General features: G+C 43.2%; 1 protein-coding gene across 1 annotated transcript in view; it reads left to right on the top strand.

Annotated features, from left to right (window-relative positions):
• HEATR5A (HEAT repeat containing 5A) overlaps positions 1 to 24,504 on the top strand; it is a 275,460-nt gene that overhangs the window by 46,039 nt on the left and 204,917 nt on the right. The window contains exons 5-9 of the mRNA XM_030215480.1: positions 1,248 to 1,397; positions 3,823 to 3,994; positions 9,803 to 9,972; positions 21,881 to 22,130; positions 23,933 to 24,088. Of these exons, the coding sequence (XP_030071340.1) occupies positions 1,248 to 1,397; positions 3,823 to 3,994; positions 9,803 to 9,972; positions 21,881 to 22,130; positions 23,933 to 24,088 (898 nt within the window). The remainder of the gene's footprint in view (positions 1 to 1,247; positions 1,398 to 3,822; positions 3,995 to 9,802; positions 9,973 to 21,880; positions 22,131 to 23,932; positions 24,089 to 24,504) is intronic.

Raw genomic sequence — 24,504 nt, 5'->3', positions numbered from 1 at the left:
GAGTGTGTTTTTTCTGTATTGAGTTTTAGTTGGAATGCATTTGCCCATGAGTTCATGGTGTCCAAACCAAGGCTGATCTCGTTGGTGATTTCTGTCAGATCATGTAAGGATGCAATTCTTTGTGGATACCAAAATCTTTACTAGAATACTGGTGGAGGGGGGGAGGAAAGGAAGTGAAGTCATGGTAGTGGATGGAAGCCTGAATTCAGAGCTCTGGTGGAGGAAGTCTTAAAAACATGCATTCTCTCTTCATATGTAGCGGTTTGGGGCACTGATGAAAATTTCAGTGATTGGAAGTTATGGCCACCTGTAAGCGATTTAGAAAAATTTAAGTATGAGTTGAGCAGGACTTATCTCGGAAAGAGCTACTCCTACCCAGTCACAATTTTTTAAATATATGCAATATAATACTAATTTACATTGCTTAATATGCAAATTATAGAAATTTGCCACTAAATTGTGCACAGAAATTTGAAAAATATGCTGCCGAATCTTGAAACATTTGCCACTGAAAATTGGGGACTGTAATTATACCTCGCTCTTCTGCCTGCCTGTTTTTAGAAATTAAGCTATTTGCATGGGATCCTGACTGCTCTAGTAGCTAGAGAAGATCATTAGAGTTGAAATCCGATGTGGAAGGATCTTCTACAGCAGAGGCAGAGAACCCTAGAGGGGTTATAGTTCTCTCCCTGTTACCACCACCTATCAGAGAGTAACTGATGAAAAAGTGTAATAACTGCACTCTGTTGTGGGAAGATAAATGGGTGTTATTTTTCTTTCCTGAGGGTGACTAACAGAGAAACTTAGTCAAAATAGTGTGTCATACCAAAATGTGCTATCTTAATAAATGAGCTATCTAGATAGGCATTGTATTTATCTACCATCATATTCTATAATTTAGTAGGAGGGTTTTTTTTGGGGGGGGGGGGTTGCATGCTGACAGTTCTTTGTGTCTGTACTTCTCTCTAACCATGTGTTTACAGATACCATTTAGAGCAGTGTAAGCACAAGGTGGTCCGTCTTTCAAGAATGGGCAATTGAAGTTTGTGTACCCACATGGTAAAAATTCTAGAGTAACTTGTATCCAGGGGTCAAGGACATTGTGGAGGCTGGAAATATTCTAGTGAAACACTAGAATAAGATAGATAAATATGATTGACTCCCACTGAATTATTGTGTACAAAATCTATTTATTTTAAGTGCTTGCTTTCATAATTCTGTCTTCTTTATTTGCTTTTCATGGAAAGTCCCAAGGTCGATGTGAGATCATGCTCAACTTAGAGAAGATCTTAAATGGTCTGGGTCCAGCTGCTGCACCTTGTCACAGAGAGATCTACAAAGCTGCTCGATCCTGCCTAACCGATCGATCGCTTGCTGTTCGCTGCATGGCTGCAAAGGTAGAATGACCTTGACAGCTTCATTTCTAGAACTGCATTTAATTCTTAGTTAACACCCTTGACAAGGGCTACCTACTGTACCTTTAAATTACTCCTCCCTGTATTGAGCACTAGATGGGTAGCTCATACATACGTGTTTCTCAGCATGGTTATAAAATATCCTTTACATTAAGCTAAACTGCATCTAAACTAAAAAAAACATGGCTGTAATTTTTGTTTGGCCATTGAAGGTGAACTTTTTGTTTGTTTTATCATGCTTTGTTCTTTATAGGCTTGTTCTGGTTTTATCTAATCCTAATAGAAACTGACCCCCAGCCCAGCATCCTGCTACTAGTTCTGCCCACCATACTTCCAAGTTTATTCAAGAAGTTTCTACCCCGCTCTGTAAAGTAGTCAACTAAATGATGGAGATTCTAGTGAATCAGTTTTAACAGCTTAATATGGCTCCTAGACTCTGTAAAATATCACAGAGGAAAAGCCACCTCCTGCAGCAATTAAATTTGTAGTAAGTAGGTGGCTGTGGGCTAGAGGCCAACTGAATTTCAGGTTCGGGGCCAAAACCAGCCCAAAATTCAGGTTCAGCAATGTTTTGGTTTCAGCTGAAACAAAAACTGCCCCCCCCCCCCCCCCAACCAAGAGTGTCACCCTCCCACTACCTGTAGGCCCTCCTTCCTACCTTAGAAGCCCTGGTGGTCTAATGGCCTAGGCGGGGCAGGAGTAATCCTCAGTCACTCCTACCCATGCCAGCTCTGCATTCAAAATGACTGCCACATCCTCCCATTGCAGTCTCGTGAAACTGCTGCTGGAGATCCTGGCAGCCAATTTGAGATTGGAAATAGCATGGTCGGAGCAACTGGGGTTCACTCCTGCCCTGACTAGGCCACTAAACCATGCAGATAAAGAACAGACCACACAAACTAGATGGTAAGGTAGTAGGCAATTTTATTAAAGCAGAAGAGATGAAAACAAGTGCCTGATGTGGCCACATTTCACCTATACAAGGCTGCTTCAGGAGCAGATAACCAGAGGGAATGATTAAAATGCACTTCCCTCTAGAACTAACAATAATAATGGCAAATAGCCACAGAAGTTACAGGAATTCTCCACACAGCTGAAAAAAGGTCCTGGGGATAGCCTACAGGAGGGCTTTTATTTGGGGGGAGGGGGCTGTGCCATACCAGTTTCAACTTTGGTTTTGGCCGAAACTGTGTGTGAATTTTGGCCACAAGTGATATTGAGGTTGAGTCCCTTTTCCTAGTTGGTTTTGGCTGAAACTGTGCATGAAGTTTGGCCACAGATTTGTTTTCAGTCACCCTCTACTTTGGGCATGTGATATTGAGATTGAGTCCCTTTTCTAAGTTAAAAAGAAATACCACTTAACTTGTAGAAAGTGGATTTTACCACCAGCAGGTCCTCCTTCATACTTAAGCATGGAGTAAATCAACAATGAGATTTTACTTCAGAGTAGCACTGTAAAAGCCCTTGTTTCTGTTGTGTTAATTGTGCAAGGCATGGTATTTTGGGGAACCATTATATCTCACACTCTAATATATGTAGCCAAAAATAATAAATAGGGTAAATCATATGAAGTAGTCTAAACCTCTAATAAACTTACTCTTTTTAAAGACTACTACTAATAAATTTCCCAAAACATATTCTACGTTTTTTTTTTATTAAACCAGTGCTCAATGTTTGTGACTAGAACCCTCCACTGCGAGTCTCTCATGTGCTGCCATCTTCACACCAGATTGATGTCAGCAGTGTCCATGACGATATGCAAAATTACACAAAATTATGTACTTATCTGGTGGTTGATATTTTCTGATGATTTTTTTTTAACTCCGTTCTCTTTAAACACTTCAGCAGGATCCTAAAAGAAACTTCTGTGTTGGTGTCATATAACCCAAATCCCTAAATGTTCTTAAAGTCCCATAAACAATTCTACCAAGTCCAAAATCTTGTTGGTAGAAGAGTTTAGGAGTTTAAAGAGAACATCAACCACCAGATAAGTACATAATTTTGCATATCGTCATGGAGATTATTGCTATCAATCTGGTGTGAAGATGGCAGCGTATGAGAGACTCACAGCGTGTTCTAGTCACTGGTTTAATTTGTAAAAATCTTTAGAAAAAGTTTTGAAAAAATTTATTAGTACAAGATAATTTAATATATGGTAAGTTCAACGAGGCAGACACTGAATGTGCCATCAGGGATTGTGGAGAATGATTGTATGTGGCATATTGTCATTCTTGAGTATCATAAGAACCTTCTTGTTGGTGGTTGTCGTGGCAGGTCCAGCATTGGGCATCCTGATTGTTGATGTGTTGCCCATCGTTTTACCTTTTGAGCTGTTTGATAAACATAAACTCTTTAGTACGTCATTAGAGTTTATGAAGTGAACATGTTTATTTCCTCCTCCTTTTAGTGTCTCCTTGAGCTTCAGAATGAGGCCAGCTTCATGTGGACCACAGAGCTGGACAGTGTGGCAACCCTATGCTTTAAAGCCTTTGAAGGATCCAATTATGATGTCCGAATAGCAGTGTCGAGGCTTTTAGGAACAGTATTGGCAAGGGCTGTAATTCCTAAGCAAGGAGCAGGTGTAGTATCAATTGTATGATTTAAATCTTTTTTTTTTTTTTGTCTGTTGAGGACTTTAAATGTTTTAGAAATTGTAATTACAGAGGTTGAAGAAATAAACATTAGAAGGGCAATTCTATAACAAGGTGTCTAGTAGGAGACTTTTCTATAAAGGAATGTAAGCACCTATTTTCCTTAATAGAATACTAGATTAACTGGGTATGTAAGCACTTAACATTTAGGCACAAGCACTTACCAGTCATATAGTAGTGCTCATGTGTTACCACCTAAGTGCTGGAAATCTACATATATATTGTAATATTCTGTAATTTATCTGCATAAGTGTGAGGCCAACCATACTCCACCCATGTGTATGCCCCCTTGCGAATTCTCGCTACGTAAGGTAGGTGGAATTTTGGCATTTACGTGCATCTATGCGTACATAGGTGCATAAATGCCATTGTTCTAAACATATATATATTTTCAAAAGAGAAAAATGTCCAAAAAAGAATCATAAAGCACCATTTGGACAGATTTCTTCTCAAAATGTACAAATTGGTATATTCGAAACCTGTTTTGCAGACATCTATCTATGCATTTTGTTTGCAGTGCATCCAAATCACAAGGGGGTGTGTTGGGGGCAAAATTCACCCTTTCCTCTCTGAACACACCACCCGAACTCTCATCCACTCTCTCATTACCTCTCGCCTTGACTACTGCAACCTACTCCTCACTGGCCTCCCACTTTGCCATCTATCCCCCCCTTCAGTCCGTTCAGAACTCTGCTGCACGTCTTATCTTCCGCCTAGACCGATATACTCATATCACCCCTCTTCTCAAATCACTTCACTGGCTTCCGATCAGGTACCGCATACAGTTCAAGCTTCTCCTACTTACCTACAAATGCAGTCGATCTGCAGCTCCCCCTTAACTCTCTACTCTCATCTCCCCTTATGTTCCTACCCGTAACCTCCGCTCTCAAGACAAATCCCTCCTTTCAGTACCCTTCTCCACCACCGCCAACTCCAGGCTCCGCCCTTTCTGCCTCGCCTCACCCCATGCTTGGAATAATCTCCCTGAGCCCATACGCCAGGCCCCCTCCCTGCCCATCCTCAAATCCTTACTCAAAGCCCACCTTTTCAATGTCGCCTTTGGCACCTAACCACTATACCTCTATTCAAGAAATCTAGACTGCACCAACTTGACATTTCGTCCTTTAGATTGTAAGCTCCTTTGAGCAGGGACTGTCCTTTTTGTTAAATTGTACAGCGCTGCGTAACCCTAGTAGCACTCTAGAAATGTTAAGTAGTAGTAGTAGTAGTTGGGGGCATTGTGGAGGCGGGCTAAAGGCGTGCCTAACACTTGGACATTTTACAGCCCTAATGGACCCCCTCCCACCCCCCAAAAATGTGAATAAAAATAGTACTCACCAGCCTCAGATGTGATAGCCAGTTTCATTAGAGCAGCATTCAGGTCCCTGAAGTAGTCTAGTGTTGGGTGCAGTGCACTGCAGTGGACTGTGAGAACCCTCCAGGGGAACTTGAGGCGGGAGTTGGGGGAAGCGGTAGAAGGGCCCTACACCCTCTGGGGAATCTTCACTACAGGGGTGGGGGTGGAGTTCCTGGAAGGCAGGGATTGACTGACATTGAAAGGGGGAAGGCGGACTCCAATTCCCAGAAATCACGACAGGGAGAAAGGCTTGCTGGGAAGGGGAGGAAAGGGGACTACAACTCTCAGAGATCTCAGAGGGGGGGAGAGGCTTTCGGAGAAGGAGGGAAAAGAGGACTGGAGGGCCCCTGGTGCAGAGGAGGTGGATGATGATTGGCTAATGGATACTAATCAGGAGGAGGGGAGTCAGCTGGCTGAACCTGGAGGGGAGGATTTTATGGAGTGGGCGCCTGAAAGTAGGGGAGAAGGGAGTTGTGGGAAACTGATGGACGCTTCAACTCTAGCCCAGACGCCAAGAGGAGGCACGTGTGAGCTGGAGTGTGGTGGAGGTGTGTTTCCCGGAGGAGACGAGCGGTGAGCTAAGCAGGAGCAGCCCGGGCCTACTACTGGAAGAGGGACCCGGTGACAGGACCCAGGCCCATACCTCCTCATACCTGTTACACTTGTGGTGTAAACTGTGAGCCTTCCAAAACTCACCAGAAACCCACCCTACCTACATATAGGTGTCCCCTTCACCCATAAGGGCTATTGTAGTGATGTACAGTTGGGGGTAGTGGGTTTTGGAGGGCTGAGCAGACAAGGGAGCAACAGTAAGATGTATACCTGAGAGCATTTATTTAAAGCCCCATTGATCTCCTGGGATGTCTGGGGGACCAGTCTGCTAAGAAATGCTCGTCCCTCCTACATCCCAGTGGTTTGATTGTCTACATTTTTCACTTGTGCATTTTTTTTTTGTTTGTTTTTTGAAAATGGCCGGAAAAGATAAACGCACAAAACCTCAAACGGTATTTTCGAGGGGAAAAAAAGGACATTTTGCTTTTTCGAAAATGGTTACATTTGCTATTTGGATTTGGGACATTTAGCGCAAAACATCTAAAATATGACTTAGATGTCATATTGAAAATGCCTTTCCACATAACTAGGATAAAGTCTCTTTCTCTCTCATTCCATACCTTCCAAAACATCAGCATAGTTCTGTGATTTGAATCAATATGATCTGACTATATCCAGTATGAACACAGGCAAATATTAAATAAGGTAGGGCAGGCCTCTTCAAACCTCATGTGCCAGGTCATCATCAAGCTCATTTTCAAAGCACTTAGCCTCCCAAAGTTTCATAGAAACCTATGGAACTTAGCCTCCCAAAGTGCTTTGAAAATATGCCTCTATGGCAATTAAAATCTGACCTGGTGCCTATGTTTTGCAGCTTGAACGTAAGGACAGCTTGGACAAGGCTATGGAAAGCAAAACAGGCAATGTTAGCACAGACTCCCATCTTCCCTCTTCCTTCCCTCAAAACAGCAACCTCCGAAGCGCACACATGCACATTCTCTTTCCTCCTCGGTCCCCTGCCAGGTGCTGATCAGAAGCATAAGAAAAAAACAACTGTGCATCAGGCCATAGACTTCTCTTCTGTCACCTGGTACTATATGTAGTTAGAATTTTGCTTTTAGCAACAAAGAGGCAGAGGAGAAGGAGGTGGCCTGATGCACAGCCACTATTCTTTCCTTCCACTTCTGATCTTTGCCCAGTAGGGGCTGTGAGGGAGTGAAATCTGGGTGTCTGTTCTGCGGAGAGTAGAGGGAGAGGAGCAGGAGGGAGCAAAAGCTAGTTATCTGCTGCGGGAGGAGGGGAGAACACTGTGAAGTGAGAGCCAGATATGTGTGCCATGGGGAGGAAAGATCTGGGGGTCTGTGCTACAGGGGTGAGGGAGAAGAAGGAGCTGGGCATCTGTCTGCCGTGGGGAGGAGAGAGAGTGAGAGAGCTGGGTGTCTGTGCAGGATGAGGGATGAAGCAGGAGGGGAGAGAGTCAGGTATCTGCTGAGGTTTAGGAGCTAGAGAGGTATGGAGGAATGCATTTATAGGAGGAAGGTGGTCATTGGGAATCAGCTACAGGAGAGGGAAGTGTATGCCACAGGCGAGTATATAGGTGGTGATCAAAACAGAGCTGTGTAGGAGGGGCCTCTATCCTTTGAGAGGAGGTAATTGAGAGAGAGCTATGGAAGTGTGTGCTGAGAGGAGGAAGAGTGAGTTATGGGGGTTTGTATATCAGGGGAAGTGGGGAGAGCTATGAAGATGTGTGTGTGTGTGCTAGGAGCAGAGATGGAGAGAGAACTGATGAGGAGGCCTTGCTGGAGGACAGAGAGTGGGAAAGAAAGAAATTGGAGTAGTATGCACCCTGGATAGGCAGCATAAGTAGAGCCTCCTCAGGAGGATATTTGGAACATTCACATAAGGAGCATAGTTTCAGAATAAATTCAGAGAGGCTACTACTGGAGGCGGGGATGTGATGACAAGGCTGCTGCTTGGGTGGCTGGGTAGTTGATGAGAAGCTTTTAGGCTGTGGACAAGCAACGGGGAGGGTTTAAAACCTGCAGCTGCTGGGGCAGGTGGGCAATGGAATGAGGATAAGGCTGTGGTTTCAGGGGGTAAGTGTGTGAGTATACCACCTCACCCACCCTTAGTAGCTACAGCTTTAGAATCTCTCCCATTGTCCCACCAACCACAGCCTAAAACCTCTCTGTTTGCCAGATACACTGTAGGTGGGTGGGCAATGGGAAAACCAGTAGCCTCTTATTTATTACAGGAACAGGAAGGTTGCATAAGTGCTTTTCATCATCTTGAGTACATTGTGAATGTGCAATTTATAAATGTGCATAAATAACAAAAATCCAGTTGTTCCAAATCTTGCCCCTAGATCCTAAAAAGCTTTGTCAATCCCTGGGATAGGGGATAAAATTGCCCCCCCTGTGGAATCCCACAAACTGATTGGATGATGATTTTTTTCCTTCCAATTTCACTAGATGTATTTAATTTATTAGTTTGATTGTGATTTCTAAAAAATTGAGAATTCATTCTTATTTTATTAACAGTTTAGGGCATCCAAATGGATTATTCCACCAAGTAGGCAAGTCTGAAACCACTGGAGCACCCTATCTCCAATATGGAGGCCCTAAGCCTACACAGTAAAATCTCTTGGTCAGTTGTATTGAAGGCAGCCGTCCTATGTAATAGGATTAACAGTGATGGCTTCCCCTCACATTTTATTATCATGTTATCTGTGAAGCACCATAAGAGCAATTCTGTAGCAGGGCACCTACATTTCCACACCATTCGAGCATATAAAAATGCAGAATACTAGCACAATTGCTAGCAGGATGCCTAAGCAGTATTCTTTAGGGGTGTGGGCAGTGGGCTGGGCTCCTACTTAGACTTGCTCCTCCTGATATTCAGCACTATTTAACCGATCAGGAATAGGATCTGGCTGGTTAAATAGCGCATAACCAGCTATGCGCAAATATTTAACGGGAGATAGCCGGTTATCTCCTGCTGAATATTCGCAGTCAGTGCTTACTGGATAGCCAGCTATCTGACAATATTCAGTGCATTGACGGCTAATTTTGGCGGCCAAATTGGGTCGTTGAAATAGCAGACCTATCTTTGGCCTGTTTCAGCTTAACCAGCCAGCATTGAATATTAACTTGGCCGGGTAAGTTGAAACTAGCCAAAAATAAACCGGATGTTCCATGCCTGTCACCCGAAACAGCCCAGGCTTGGCGCCGACCCGCGGGAGTCATCCCAGCTAACTCCTGCAGTCTGAATATCGACCCCGCTGTATTTATGCAACTGCAGTTATGCCAGATCAATGGCTTAGTGTAGCTGCAAGCTTGTAAATATAAGGTGCACCAGTTCCAGGTTATGCTAGTAATCTATAACGGAATCCGAGTGCCCAGATGCCTGTATGGAATAGGCTGTAAAGGAAGCTCCTGCTTATAGTATTGCCCTCATGCTTTTATATGTAACAGGGAAGGTGCACGGGAAGATAGAGGTCATGGAGGATTGTGAGGAAGGTGTTTGTGGTTCAGGATGCCAAGGTAATGTAAGGGGACAGCAAAGCCAGAAGAGAACATTTCGAAGGTATCACTCTCCTCATTTGGCACTTTTCAGACTAACTTATAGAAAATACAGCAAACTATGTACTGTATATTCTTAAACTTGTCACTGTGGTCCTTGCAGCAGTTAATTACAGAGATTTGGCTATAGAGGCAGATTGGAAAAAAAACTGTTCTGCTGTTGTCTGTAAAAGTGATTGTAAGGGGAAAAAAGAAATAGTTTAAAAAATATTCTTTGTTTTGTCTGGGGATGTTTAAACTTTGCAGCGGCTGCAGCAAGCAGACAAAGCATTCGTAAACTGTGCCTGGAGGAGGCACTAGAGGTGCTTGGCACTGGCTTCCTGCGGGGGACCTCGGGCTTTTTGCGAGCTAGCGGCGATATTCTGACAGGAGCCAGCTCTAGCAACAACAGGCATGTCCGCATTGGAGTCACTCAGGTTTGAACACAAAATTCTGTATTCTCTTAAATCTTTTATCTACATATTTTAAAATATTTTGGATTTTAAGAAGAATTTTTAATATTTCAGTTAAACTTTTAAAACCTGTATGCATCTCTTGGTTCTCATAAACAAATGACATGTATTAATATTGTTTTTAGTTAAGGAATTGGCAATCACTCCTTACAGCCCCTCTTGTGTTATATGTGAGAAGCGAAGATAAAGTAACAGATGCTTGGAGAACTTGATAAAACCACTTGCAGGCGACTGCTAATTTCAGGATGATATCTGGGTGATTTGGGGGGGACCATAACTAACGGAGAAAATGATGGCAGATGAAGAGCATACAGCCTATCCAGTCTGCCCAGTCACATCAGCTGCTCATTCAGAGGAGCCTAATGATTAGTGCAGTGGCCTGGGAACCAGGTTCAATTCCTAGTGCAGCTCCTTGTGACTCTGGGCAAGTCACTTAATCCTCTATTGCCCCAAGTATATACTATGTAAATTGCTTTGATTATAACTGCATGAAGGCAGTATATCAGATCTTTTCCCTTTCCTACAATTGCTTTTATTCCTCCCGAGATCCTCTGTGCTTGTCCCATGCTTTCTTGAATTCAAATACTCTCCTTGTCTCCATCGTCCCCACTGGGATGCCATTCCACACCCTGCCTGTTTTCCCAAAATGGCTGCCTCAGCAGCCATTTTTAAAATATGGCAGGCTGTCCGTGGCACATAAGAGAAAAGAGAAGAGTGCCACAGCCAAAGAGATCACTATACCACCAGGGCAGGCGACAAGGTAGTAGTATGCAGGAGGGGATGGTGGCATTGCTCTGGTGGTGGGGGAATGGTAAGCCTGGCAGTCTGGGTGGGGGGAGGGTAAGCCTGGCAGTCTGTGCTGCCCCCCTGACATGCATACCCTGCTTACCGCGTTCCACTGGCCCTGCATTCAGGCTTATGCTGGGCTAGAGCAAGTGGTGAGAAAAGTTCTTGCAGGGGCATACCTAGAAGTTCAGTTGGGGAGGGGAGGAGGAAGTGGACTGGGAGGAGGAGCCAAGCATTTCTTCTCAGCTCTTCTGTCCCCCTCCCCCACTCATTCCTTTGCTGGTGGGAATTCCCAAGCCCTGCCAGCTGAAGAGATTCGTTGGTCGAGCCCTCGCCTGTAAGCCAGTGGGATACTTGAGTCATGGATGCCAGCACTTCCACGCATGCACTCAGTTCTGAGTTCAATTTTGAGCATATGCGGAAGTGCTGGCATCCGCAATTGAAGTGCTCTGCCACCTTCCTCGCCACTAAGGCAGCGGGGGCTCAGCCAGCAAATCTTTTCAGCTGGTGGGGCTTGGGCATCCCCATCGGCTGTTCATCTAGTGCTGCAATTTTGGAGGGGGCCTGAGCCCATAGTTGGGAGGCCAAGGCCCCCCTGTGGCTATGCCACTAGCTCTCATCAAGTTAAGCTGAGGAAAATAAAACTGCAAAAGCAGAATCTTGGAAGGAGTTGGGAGTTGAGCAACAGAAGGAGAGCCTGCTGTTGGCTGGTGCTCCATGATAGGGAGGTCTTGAGGAGAGAGAGCTGAGTTAAGCTAATGATTGCATGAAGTGAGCTAAATTGTGGGTTTTGTGGGTTTTTTCTTTGTTGTTTGTGAAGGAAACGTGAAGGAAAAATCTGGGAAGCTTCAAAGAGAGAGAGAGCCATATTTAAAATTCCTTTCGCATAATTGGCTGTCAGATAGAGATATAGGGCCCTGTTTACTAAGGTGCGCTAGCGTTTTTAGCACGTAAACAAAATTAGCGCGCACTGTGTAGGCACTCATAGGAATATTGTAGGTGCTTACACAGCGCACACTAAAAGCACTAACGCGCCTACGCAGTGTTTGACATGAGGTCTTACCAGAGGCTTTCAGAGACATCCCTGTGCATACTACTGGTCTTGCCCCGTTCCTCATAGTGAATGCCATTCCCCACTATTCTTTGTTGCCCACTCCTATCAAAAGAAGCGTTGCAGAATCTCTTATGAGCACGTTCTCTTAGGGCCAGATACTCAAAACACCAGCATTGTACGAAACAGCGGCCATCAAATTACTTCCTCATGCTCAACGCTAATAGTATGCAAATGATATGCACGCTGTTAGCTTTGAGCATGAGGAAGTAAAGTGGGAGCATAGTGTCTGGTGCATGCGCTGAAGAGTTGTGCATCAAGCACAGCTCTTAAGCGCATGCCCAATAGCTGAGGGGGAAGAAGTGCCGACAGCGTGGGGTGGGCTGTACTACTAACACCAATGGTCTTTCTCTTCTCTTGAGATTCCAGCTTTGTCTGTCTCCTTTGCAGAACGTACACTTTCTAGTTTTTTTCCTTGGCTACCACCAGTTTTTCTTTCTCTGCACTCCTGTTCTTTTCACCTTTTTTTTTTTTTTTGTTACATTTGTACCCCGCGCTTTCCCACTCATGGCAGGCTCAATGCGGCTTACATGGGGTAATGGAGGGTTAAGTGACTTGCCCAGAGTCACAAGGAGCTGCCTGTGCCTGAAGTGGGAATCGAACTCAGTTCCTCAGTTTCAGTTTTCTCCTCACATGGCACAATATCAGGCTCACACAGCTGCTCATCCCTGCTCACTGGTGCTGTTGGTCGTGGCGGCAGGCAGGAACAGCAGAGGTCCATCACCAGCACAACACCCTAATGCCAGCTCCAAGCTGCAGTAGGGTTTACTGCGGTAAGAGTGCCCTTGTTAAGGGCACTTTTCTTTGAGCATCTGGGTGCATCCCAAATTACTTCATTTACATGTAATTTAAATGCTAGCCACTCTAGTCTTTGTCACACTCGTTGATCCCCATGCTGGGGCCCTCTGATCATTCAGCGATAGCAAATGTAGGCAGTAGTCTGGCCCTAATAGCCTTTACTGCCCACGTTTGCTTCTGATCATCGGCCTACTAATTTTTTTTGCTTTCTGAAGAGAATCCTAGAAGAAAACAGGTCTAGAAACAGGTATCCAATGGGTTAATCTGCCTCTGCTGCTCTGTAATATGGAAAAGCTCTTGTGCTAATTTGCATTTGTTATGCGGCCTGCAATAGTCTTTTCACATCTGTTACAAGACTAAAATTAAATTCCATGGAAACAAATTCTTGCTGTTTGCCACCAATGGTAATGAGTGGAGTTCCAACACTAACGAGGCTTTAATTGCTTTGAAATGTTGCCATGGAGTTGTAGGATTTAATCTCATTTGATGTAAACATATCTCAAGAAGCAATTATAAAAAGGCCCATTCCCAGGGATCCCTACAGTGGGTTAGCACATTTTTAAGCTCTCCCCCCACCCCCGTACACTGTCTAAAGTTGTGTTCTGCTGCTGAGCTCCAACGTGAACACCACCAGGCAGGACTGAAAAATGCTGGGCCCACTAATGCAGTCAAAACAGGTAAATATTGGTTCTCCTCTTTATTCTGTGCCCTATGTGGGATTATAACCTTATTGGGGTCATTTTATAACAGAGTGCATATGTCAAAAGTTGGGAAAAGTGTCTTTTTCTAACCTATTTTATAAAAGCAACATTTATTTATTTATTTATTTATTTGTTTATTTATTTATTTATTTATTAGGATTTATTTACCACATTTTTCATTGATTTTTATTCAGAACCAAATCGGCAAAAGACAAATAAACATATATATCCAGCACTACTTATACTGATCAAGTCACGTGGCTGGCCTCTGGCCAGAAAAGTAACTTATACATAACTTCTAATCAAAGGAACATGGGTTAACAAAGACCAACTTCAGCTAATATATATGATGATTCCCTGTCCTGAAAACAGGGTAAAGGGTCATGGATTTGATATGCATGATCCATTTCTGTGGGTACAACCAAAGTGATTATATATGTGGGTACTTTTTCTCTCCCTAGTGGGCTCACAATCCTTTGCTGTCAGGTTTCTTATTTTGTGTCATTCCAGTATGCCCCCCTGTAATTCACCCCATCCCCCAGCTCACCTTCTTTCACATTTTGAAGATAGGTTCTCCAAATCTCTGCAGCGCTCCTGGAGATGCTGTATCTCTCAATCTACCATATCTTTCATAGACATTTCCCACTAACGAGAGGTCAGTGACAGTTCCTCCATCCAATGCTGAAGGATACGTTTCTTAGGTAGCAGGAGAGCCAACAACACAAACTTATGTGTCTTTCAGTACTCCAAGCTTCCACTAGTGACCCTTCTTTCCCCAAGTCCACTGCCATGCTGACGATATCAGAGTAGTTCTTCGTACAAGGGACTCTTTAGAGAGATCTATTCCCAAATCCAAGAATGTTTAATACTTATAGAATCTTGGATGGTAAAACCATTTGCTGAAACTCAATAAGGACAAAACCAGGTTTTTATTGGTGAATAAACAATCTGTTTCTCAAAGTTTTGGTATGTTTATGGTAAGCGATATAGATTATCAACCATCTTCTACGTTAAAAAAGCTTTAGGAATTCTGTCTGATAAGATGCCATCATTAGAACCCCAAATAAATCAACTAATTAAGAAGACCTTTTTATTAATGCATAAACTGTGGCGTATCTGTAACACTTTGAGCGAGACCAATTTAGATTATTGGGGGCAGGCACTATTATTGTCTTAGGTCGATTTACTTGGGATGTTCAAGAAATTTATTTGAAAAAGTTACAAACCATACAAAACATTACTTTCAGATTGATTTTTTTTTTCATTGCCAAGGGCTAGTCGGATTACACCTATTGATTACCTTTTTATCAGAAATTGCATTGGTTACCAATTGAGGGGAGAATCATGTTTAAATTTCTTTGTGTTCTTCATAAGCAGAAGTTGACCATTTTTGGCTTGCTCAGTGTGGACCATTTGAGCCAGAGACTGCTTCAGCCATGTGGCGATGTGATCATTTTCAAAGCAGGCAAAATGCTGTTTCTACTGTGGAGACCACCAGGGCACATCCAGTTAATATGGTTCATGACACAGTAGCTCCGTGGCTCTTTTGAAGAAGAGTGCTAGCATGATGGGGAGCTGTTTGAGCCTGTTTCTGGAAATTACCGAACCCAACATGCTCCGTGTTTCACTCCGATATGCATCATCTAGGGTCGGACATCTTGCACTGCTGAAGAGGCTAACGGGCGGAAAAGAGCTCACTCCAAGCCAGCATGCCACACAGTGGGTATACCAGAAGATGGCCACATATGTGCTCTAGTTTGGTCATAACTACTTACTTCACCTTTAAGTAGATCAGCGAGGCACTTGACACACCTGGGATTTTGGAATTACTGTGTTCTGCAAAGCTGATTTATCTAATCCATATAATAATCATGGAGCAGTGTTTGGACATTTGATCATTACATCTAGGTATCGTGGTGTGAGTGAATCTGGACTTTTCAAGACAGGCTGTTCGGAACATCGTTGGGTGTTCGGAACATTGTTGGGATAAGTGCATCACTGTTTGATCAGACTTTTTCTAATCCCTTGATTAGTATGGTGTGGGTACTATGTGGGTCATAAGGTGTATCTGTATTAGTGCAGTTTGTTTAGGCAGATGGGGTGTTTGTATTCAGCACTATAATGATGTGATTTCAGATTTAACAGTTTTTAATATATTTTGCAATCAAACACATAAACGGCAAGTAACCGACTCACCTGCAAATGTGCAGAAGAGTCGGAACGCTGAGAGTTTAGAAGTCCAAGCCCCGCCTCCACCAGCAGTACAGCCCAATAGGGAGGAGGGCTTGGACATGGGCGTGGAAATCGGGGGAGGAGGGAGGGAAGGAGGGGGCGGAACTGAGGGAAACAGACGCTGGGGGGAGGGCAGGGGAGAGAGCAGGGTTGGTGGACAGGGGGGGGGGAGGGAGAGGCCACAGGAAAACAAAAAACTAGCCCGTTGTTACGGGCTTAACGGCTAGTATATAATAAATAATAGTGAGATAATTCATAGTTGTGGTAATGTTTTACATTGATTGAATGTTACAACTATATTGAAATTCATTTACCCATATTTTGTGCATGTGTTTAACATCAAAGTTATGAGATTTGGCTTAAATGATTTCAGGAAATCAGAGCCAATCTGTCCTGGTGGCTCTTGTTGAAGAATTTGCTGAAGGATGTGGATCTGGAATCTCCAATGTGGGTGATTCTGGGGGAGTACTCATTGCAGAGCAGGGTTGCTCAGGGCTCATGGTCCACAATAGAAGTGTCTTGATCAATAAATTGCTTGGAAACCAGGGCCAGACAAAGGGCTGTAGAAGCCTTTAAGTCCCTTTCATGGGGTAGAGTGGTCAGAGTTTATTCCAACAATACTATGACAGTGGCCTATATCAACAGACAAGGAGGCATGAAGAGTGTAGCAGTGGCTTAGGAAGCAGCCTTGTTGTTCTAGTGGACAAAGAAGTTCCTTCTGGTGGCTCACATAACAGAAGTTTAGAATGCACAAGCAGATTTCTTTTCTGGAATCCAGAGAGTGGCAGCTGTTGGAGAAAGCCTTTGCCCTGATAACATCTCGATGGGACCTTCCTTGCATGGATCTGTTGGCTATCGGGCACAATGCAGAACTGACTAACTTCAGCTGGAGAACAGAACTTGGAAGGTCTGGATGCCTTGATCTAGGCTTGGCTTTCTGAAAGTCTTTTTTATACTTTTTCCTCCATGGCCATTGATCGGTTGGATATTGCAGAGGATAGCCCAGCAAACTAGCCTTGTTGTTTTGGTAGCGCCAGATTGGCTCAGATCATGGTATGTCAACCTCGTGTCTCAAGGCTGGACTTCCTCTCAGATGAATTATTTCCTTTTTGCAGGAAGGTTATAAGAAGGGTTTGGTAGTCAATTCATTAAAGATACAAGTGGCATGTTTCAGAGGCTGAACTGAGAAATCATCTTTAGACTCTCATGCTGATGTGGTCCAGAGGTGTAAATCATTTGCAGCCTCTGATACAAAGATCTTGTCCAGATTGAAATTTAAACTTGTTGCTTCATGCTCTAGGAAGGTTGCCATTTGAGCCTTTGGAAAAGGTGATTGTTAAAGACTTAAGGATGGTATTTTCAGTTGCTGTTACTTCAGCAAGGAAGCTTCTGAGTTTCAAGCTGCATCATATAAAGATCCTTTCTTGCATTTTGCAGAAGCACGTGTTTCGATACGTATAGTATCTTCTTTTTTACCAAAGGTAGTATTTATTTTCTTGTCAATTAGTTTTTCAATTTGCTCTCATTTAAAAGAAATAAATAAGGAGATACGTTTCAAAACTTAAAGTTTCATGGTGTATGTTGAATTCTTTTGCAGATTGGCTTCTTGTTTGGTGGCATTTAAAGGTTTAGCAGCTTCTAAGCAACTATTGCTCATTGGGTTAAGGAAGTTATTTCTTTATATTTATTGCAAGGATGCCTTCCTTCTTAGGAATTAAGGGCATATTCAACCTCTTGGGAGAAATTACATTGTTTTTCCAGATCTCATCTTGGTCTACTGTGCATACTTCTTCTAAGCAATATCAGTTGGATGTGAGGACCACAGAAGAGGCAGGTTTAATTTGGGGAGGGGGAGGGGCCTTTTAGGAGAGTGGATGCTCTGGTGAGATCTTTGGGAGAAGATTCTTTCAAGAGGGCTTTTTGGGAGGGGGGTGCACCTGTGAAGGGCTCTGTGAGGGGGTGGATACTTTGGGAGAGCTTTGGTAGTGGGGATGCTCTGGGGGGGGAGGGTCATAGAGGAGGGGATGATGATGCTTTAGATACAAATTTCTACTTAATAATCTTTGAAGGATTCAGAATCTTGCCAGTAAAAATCAGTATTGTCAGAATCCTTGGGTCCAAGTCGTTTCTGTGACTTTTATGCTATCAATCTTCCTCCTCATGGCGCAATCTGATTGATGCGTAACTCAGTAATATGTTCCTTCTTAAGTGCTTCTTCCAAAAGATTTTAATAGCACCTCAAGCTCAATTAGAGGATAAAAATATGAATAACATTCAAATAGCACCCTAAATGATAACATTTTATATATAGAAATAGATAGATATAGGACCATCAGATATAGTTTCAAGTTTATTAGGGGCTTATACCCTGCCCATCAAAAATTATCTGAGCGGCTTAATGAGGAGAGGAAGGGAGTGTGTTGACAACAAAACCATGAGGATAGGGAGAGGAAATACAATAATAATAGAAAAACATGAGAGGAGGGAGAGAGAGTGGTTTCCAGGGTACACCAAGGGGCTCATTTTCAAAGCACTTAGCCTCCCAAAGTTCCATAGAAACCTATGGAACTTAGCCTCCCAAAGTGCTTTGAAAATATGCCTCCAAGTCTACATCGCGTGGAATGGGTATGGTCTGTTCTAATCATAAGCATCTTGGAATAAAAAAGTTTTCAAATTGGTTTATTCCAAAGTTTATTTTATTTTTGTTACATTTGTACCCCGTGCTTTCCCACTCATGGCAGGCTCAATGCGGCTTACATGGGGCAATGGAGGGTTAAGTGACTTGCCCAGAGTCACAAGGAGCTGCCTGTGCCTGAAGTGGGAATTGAACTCAGTTCCTCAGTTCCCCAGGACCAAAGTCCACCACCCTAACCACTAGGCCACTCCGTTCAGGGTCTTGAACTGAAAAGATGGACTGACGTGTAGTGTTGTTTCGTATTTCCCAAAAGGATGGGACTATGAGCTGGTTCTGTTGGGCTGAAAGAAGAGCATGAGGGGGACAATAGGGAGTAAGAAAATGGGACAAATAAGTAGTCTCACTTGAAGAGAGGATCATGTAGACAAGGAGCAATAGTTTATAGGTTATGCAATGGGTCAATGGAAGTCAGTGTGCTGTATTTAAGAGTGAGGTGATATGATCAAATTTCCTGTGGCTGTAATGACTTTAATAGCTGTGTTTTGCACTAGTTGTAAACAACAAAGGTCCCTAACTCAAATCTTTATATAGAGTTACAATAGTCAAGTTGACTAATTACCAATGAATATACCAGAATGTTAACAGCTGGAGGGAGTAAAAGAGGTTTAATGGAATGGATAATAAAAAAAGATCGTTTGACTACTGCAGAGATTTGGGGAACAAATGAGAGGTCTGAATCAATGATGATCCCGAGTATTTTGACATTCTGTACCAGAGGAACTGAGATGGAATGTAATTGAATTGGAATTGCTAACAAAGTGGTAGGTTGATTTGTAAGGAGGGAGCTTAGATTTGTTGAGGTTTAACACAAGTTTGTTGTCAATAAGTCATTTGTAGGGGAATAATCGAACGGCGCCGGCGAAATACATGGCTGGTGATGTATTTTAGCGGCGCCGCAAACAGCTGGCCAGACCCGTATTTTCGAAAAAGATGGCCGGCCATCTTTTGTTTCGATAATACGGTTCCGGCCAGCCAAATGCATTGGATTTGGCCGGGGTTTGAGATGGCCGGCTTCGTTTTTTAGCAATAATGGAAAGTTATGTCGGCCATCTCAAACCCCAGCCAAATCCAATGCATTTGGCCGTGGGAGGAGCCAGCATTTTTAGTGCACTGGCCCCCCTGGCATGCCAGGACACCAACCGGGCTCCCTAGGGGTCACTGCGGTGGACTTCAGAAAAGCTCCCACGTGCATAGCTCCCTTACTTTGGGTGCTGAGCCCCCCATCCCCCCCCCCCACACCAAAACCCACTACCCACAAATGTACTGCACCCACTAAAACTGCTCCAGGGACCTGCATACAGCCTGTAGGACTTATTGCTGCTGTATAACTTTGGCACAGCAGTTCACACTTGAAGACTAATCTCTCTGAAAAAGTCCTTTCTTGAAATAAGCACGTTTACTCACAGTTAACTGCAGATCAGAGGTTGTGTCCCACTGGCAAAGAGTCCCCTGGTACTAAGATTAGCAGTAGGTCAGAGTTGGCAGAATGGTGTACAATGCCCTCTTTCAGCCACATTCAAGGTAATAACGTTCTCTGACGTGGGTAACACAGGAAAGGGATCTAAAACTGGCTTACAAAAATGGCCACTACCGCATGGACTACAACAGGAAACAAAACAGGGCACACTCTGACCCAGTTAGCAGGGGGAAAAGCACCATGGGAGTAGAGCCCACTACCCTACACCCACCACAATGCATTGCTGATGTGACTCTGCAGTGTACCTAACAGAAAAGGTGTCACACTCACCCGAGAGCAAAATCACAACCAGGGAAAGGCTGTCAGAGAATAGAACACATTCTGCTGTCATGGAGGTGGGTACGGCATTTGAGGCTGGCATACAGGCTGGCAAAAAAGGTTTTTAGTTTTATTTTTTTAGTATGGGAGGGGGTTGGTGACCACTAGGGGAGTATGGGGAGGTCATCCCCCATTCCCTCCAGTGGTCATCTGGTGAGTTGGGGCACCTTTTTGAGGCTTGGTCCTGAAAATAAAAGGACCAAGTAAACCCGGCGAAATACTGCTTAACGCCGTTTTTTTTTTTTCCATTATCGGCAAAAGCCGGCTATCTGTTAGCCACGCTCATACCCGCCCATATCCCGCCTTCGCTTCGCCACCGACACGCCCCTTTGAACTTTCGCCGGCGAGGCAACGGGAAAGCGGCGATGCTGTCAAAAAAAGCAGCTTTCGATTATACCGATTTCGCCGCTTTTCCGAGATAGCCAGCCATCTCCCGATTTGTGTCGATTATGAGCTGCTTGGTTACTCTAGTCAGTCTAGTATTGATATGATGGATCAAGTGTACAAAGAATTTGTATATCAGCATAGACGTACGGAGTAAATTCCAAAGATTGGAGAAGCGTCAGAAAGGGCGAAAGGAAAAGATGAAAAAGCATGGGAGCTAAAACCGATCCCTGTGGAACACCAGATGGAAGCGAAAAGGAACTAGAAGTTAAGTTATTCATTTGAACAGTATAGGAGTGGTCAGAGCAATAGGAGGCAAACCATTGGGGCACAGTATCCTTTAGGCCTAATTATTGTAACCTCAAGAGAAGGATAGTATGGTTAATAAGGTCAAAAGCCACTGTCAAATCAAGGGAAAGTAGGAGAATTGAGGTAGATTGAACAAGATGATAGTGTATGTAAGTAGTGAGTCCAAGAATAGATGTTTCAGTACTGTGGAAAGGGCGTAAACCTGTCTAGTTCGGATGAAGAGCTAATGTTTTGTCAAGAAGTTGGGAATAGACGGTTTTCTCTACAATTTTGGCTATGAAGAGGATATTGGCAATCAGATGATAGTTACTGCACTCTTGAATAAATTGTGATTTGTCTTTGAGTTTAGGTCTAAGTGTAGCCTGTTATGCAGCACTAACATTTCACTCTATACTGTCAAATAACACTTTAGTCATCACTGATCTAGTAGCCTTTTTTTTTCAATATTTTATAATTTTTATTTAAAAAAAAAGTATCATCTTGTTTTCTTTTCTTTGTCTTGTTTTATTTCTATTTATTACCTTAAAAGTGGACTAACATGGCTACCCTACCACTTTACCAATAATTTTTATGAAAAAGCTTCAACTTCAATCAATTAAATAGCTAGAAATTATCAACTTATTCTCATCTTTTTTTTGAAAAGTGACTGAGGGGACTCTTATTGTCCAAAAGCTGTATCAAGGAGAAGCCCCCTGTATTCTACACTGTATTGCATCCATAGTAGACGCAGTATGGTGCAGAATGCAGGGGACTTCTTGATGTAGCCTTTGGGTGAAACATAAGCTTATGTCAGATAAGAGTCCCCTCCGACACTCTTCGAAAAAGTTGAGTACAAGTTGATAATTTTTAGCTATTTAATTGATTGAAGAAATAATTGAACTTTCTTAAGTTCTATCATGCTGTGTCATAAAACTGAAATGTGGCTGTCTGTATGTTTCTGTGGCACTGGGAATGTTTGAGACAGCTAGGTTCTCCATGCTAAATATTTGTTGCACCCTTTTAAATAAATGATATCCCAGGATTTTCACTTAATACATATTTTCTTCAAATATCTCTTGTAGGCATGCGTGGTGTTTGTCTCAACTCTAGGGGGACAGTGGCTTGAAAGGAATTTTTCTGCCTTACTTTCACATGTTCTGGATCTGGTGTCTCACCCCAAAGCAACACAGACGCAGACAGATGCAGTCTGCTCTCGTCGCTGCATTTCTTTCATCCTCCGAGCAACAGTAGAGGGACTTCTTGGGGAAAAAGCTCAGATTGCAGCTGCTAAGGAGATGTGCCAAGCCATATGGAAGTTAAAGAAAGTTGTAGGTATGGGATTCATTCTATAAATGTTCTCACATAGCCCAAAGAGTGCAGAAAGTGGATTTCCAAAGCTAATAAGGGCAGCTCATGCCTGCAGCTTACACTTATGGTGATGGAGTTAATTCATTTGTAGTCAAAACATGTCACATTTAACAGAGAATAAAATACTAAAGATTTGTATTTGTTGTGAGCCTTTTGGAGACTTTTTTTTTTACCCCGCAATAATATTGCTTGTTCATTTTTCTTTACTTTGGTTCATATAATATATTGGGGGGGGAGGAGGGCTTGGTTAATAATAAGAGACAAAGTTCTTGCCATGTTTTTCTTGAATCATTGGTAATTAGAAGGAACAAGGTCATCTCTCAGAGCTGGACTCTCCAGGGGCACACAATTAAGTTTCATGGGCCCAATATTCAGCTTGCAGTAGTCAGCAAATTTAAAGGCAGACCTGCATATTCAATGCTAGGCCTGATCCAGGCACTGGCTTTGAATATCCAGGTCATAGGTGATCACTGAACTTATCTGGGTGCCGGAGATATTCAGATGAGTTCCTGGGTAAGTACTTGTATTAAGTTAGGGCATCCTTTTTGCAGTTCTAACTTTTTCCAGGCTCTTACTTGGTTAGTGGATTGAATATGTCTGCTAACTTGGGGGCCCTTTTACTAAGCCACGTAAGCATCTACGCGTGCCAAAACGGAGTTACCACACAGTTACCACGTGGCCCTTGCAGGAATTTCATTTTTGGCACGCGTCCGCTACATTCGCCAGAAAAATATTTTTTATTTTCTGGCGTGCGTCATCTACGCACTCCAAGTGACATTTGGCACGTGTAAGTCATTACCGCCTGGTTACAGTGTGAGACTTTACCACTAGATCAATGGCTGGTGGTAAGGTCTTAGACCCAAAATGGTCAGCAAAAATGAAAAAAAAAAAAAGGCCTTTTTTCACAGGCACGCTGAAAAATGGATTGGCGTGTGCCCAAAACCCGCACCTACACTACCACAAGCCATTTTTCAGTGCACCCTTAGTAAAAGAACCCCTTGGTAAATCTCAGTGCAGCCCCAACTCTGTTCCTGGACCACCCTGTCTCTTCCTAGTGCCACAGTGGTCACACTGGATTTTCAGTGGCACTATACAGTTAAGTAAATCACAAATCCTAACACTTTCCACACTTCAAATCATTCAATAATTATCATTCATGGCTACAACTTCTTCCCAAGTCATCAGTGTCAACGTGTTTCGTATGAGCCACAGCTCATGACATGCCTTTATCTTCATTGGCTCTTTTTTAACAAGCACTAAATAATACCTTTTAATCCTATCAAACTTTAAGCTCAAATTTTTTAAGTTTTTGAAACATTTTATATAAAAATGATAGAGCCCCAGTATTTTAGGCATGTATCTTAATAATGCAGACCACAGTTAAGTGCCACCGAAGATCCAATGATTACCCGCTCACCATGATTTAACCAGGTAGGAACCTCTTTAGCCCAGTTAAATCATTCTGAAAATCTACTCCCATGTGTATAAAGTGATAAAATTGTTCATATAATTCTTATCAGCTGACCAAGAAAAGCCTATCCAGTCTTGTGGTAGTCCTCCTAAAATAAACTGAGATGTGTTTTCTTTTTCACCTGTCTTAATGTAATATGCTGTTCTATACTATGCAAAATCATTAAAGCATGTCCTGTGTGACAGTCATTTCACCACTGATCCAAGCACATCAGACTGGCTGCATAAAGCACTGCTTATCTCCTGATGTCGTATTCTGACCATGCTAACCTGCTGGTTTCTCACCATATTAACAGATGCGGCAATGAGTGACAGCAACGTGGAGACTCGGGTGTCTACAACCGATGTGGCCGCAAGCCAGCATGTCTTAGTTTGTGTGTTGCAAGAGCTGGGCCATCTCATCCATGGCCTGGGCACAACAGCAGCACCACTGATCAGAGATTCTAGTGCAGGTAGGGGCCCAGGACAATCCTTGCTTTCAGTATTTATAGGAAAACTTCTCAGTGTGCTCTCCCATCTTTCTCCACTTTGAAGTTCAAAAATGTGAAGCAGACTGCACAACCCAACTCCATTCTTTGGTGAAAGAATAAGCAAGTGCATACCATTGACGTCCTTGTTGGCTCAAGTCTCTGGAAGAGCAAATTATGGTGCCATCAGCTATATGACAATGTTTTGTTTTGACAAATGAATATTCTTTAAACTTGACTGTAGAAAGGAGTTGTTTGATGTGGTCACCTGGAAATTGTACCAGGGCTGCCCCTTCTAATCAGCAACTGTTTTTTTTTTCCAAACATGGCCCCACTTATGTAAATGAGGCTCTGCACTGAGCTTCTGCACATGGCTTTGCAACCCTTCCACCTCCCCCAGA

The sequence above is a fragment of the Microcaecilia unicolor genome, chromosome 9, assembly GCF_901765095.1.
Source record: "Microcaecilia unicolor chromosome 9, aMicUni1.1, whole genome shotgun sequence".
NCBI classification, from domain to species: domain Eukaryota; kingdom Metazoa; phylum Chordata; class Amphibia; order Gymnophiona; family Siphonopidae; genus Microcaecilia; species Microcaecilia unicolor.
Note: the sequence above shows the minus strand (reverse complement) of the source record. Positions and strands in the feature narration are given on the sequence as shown.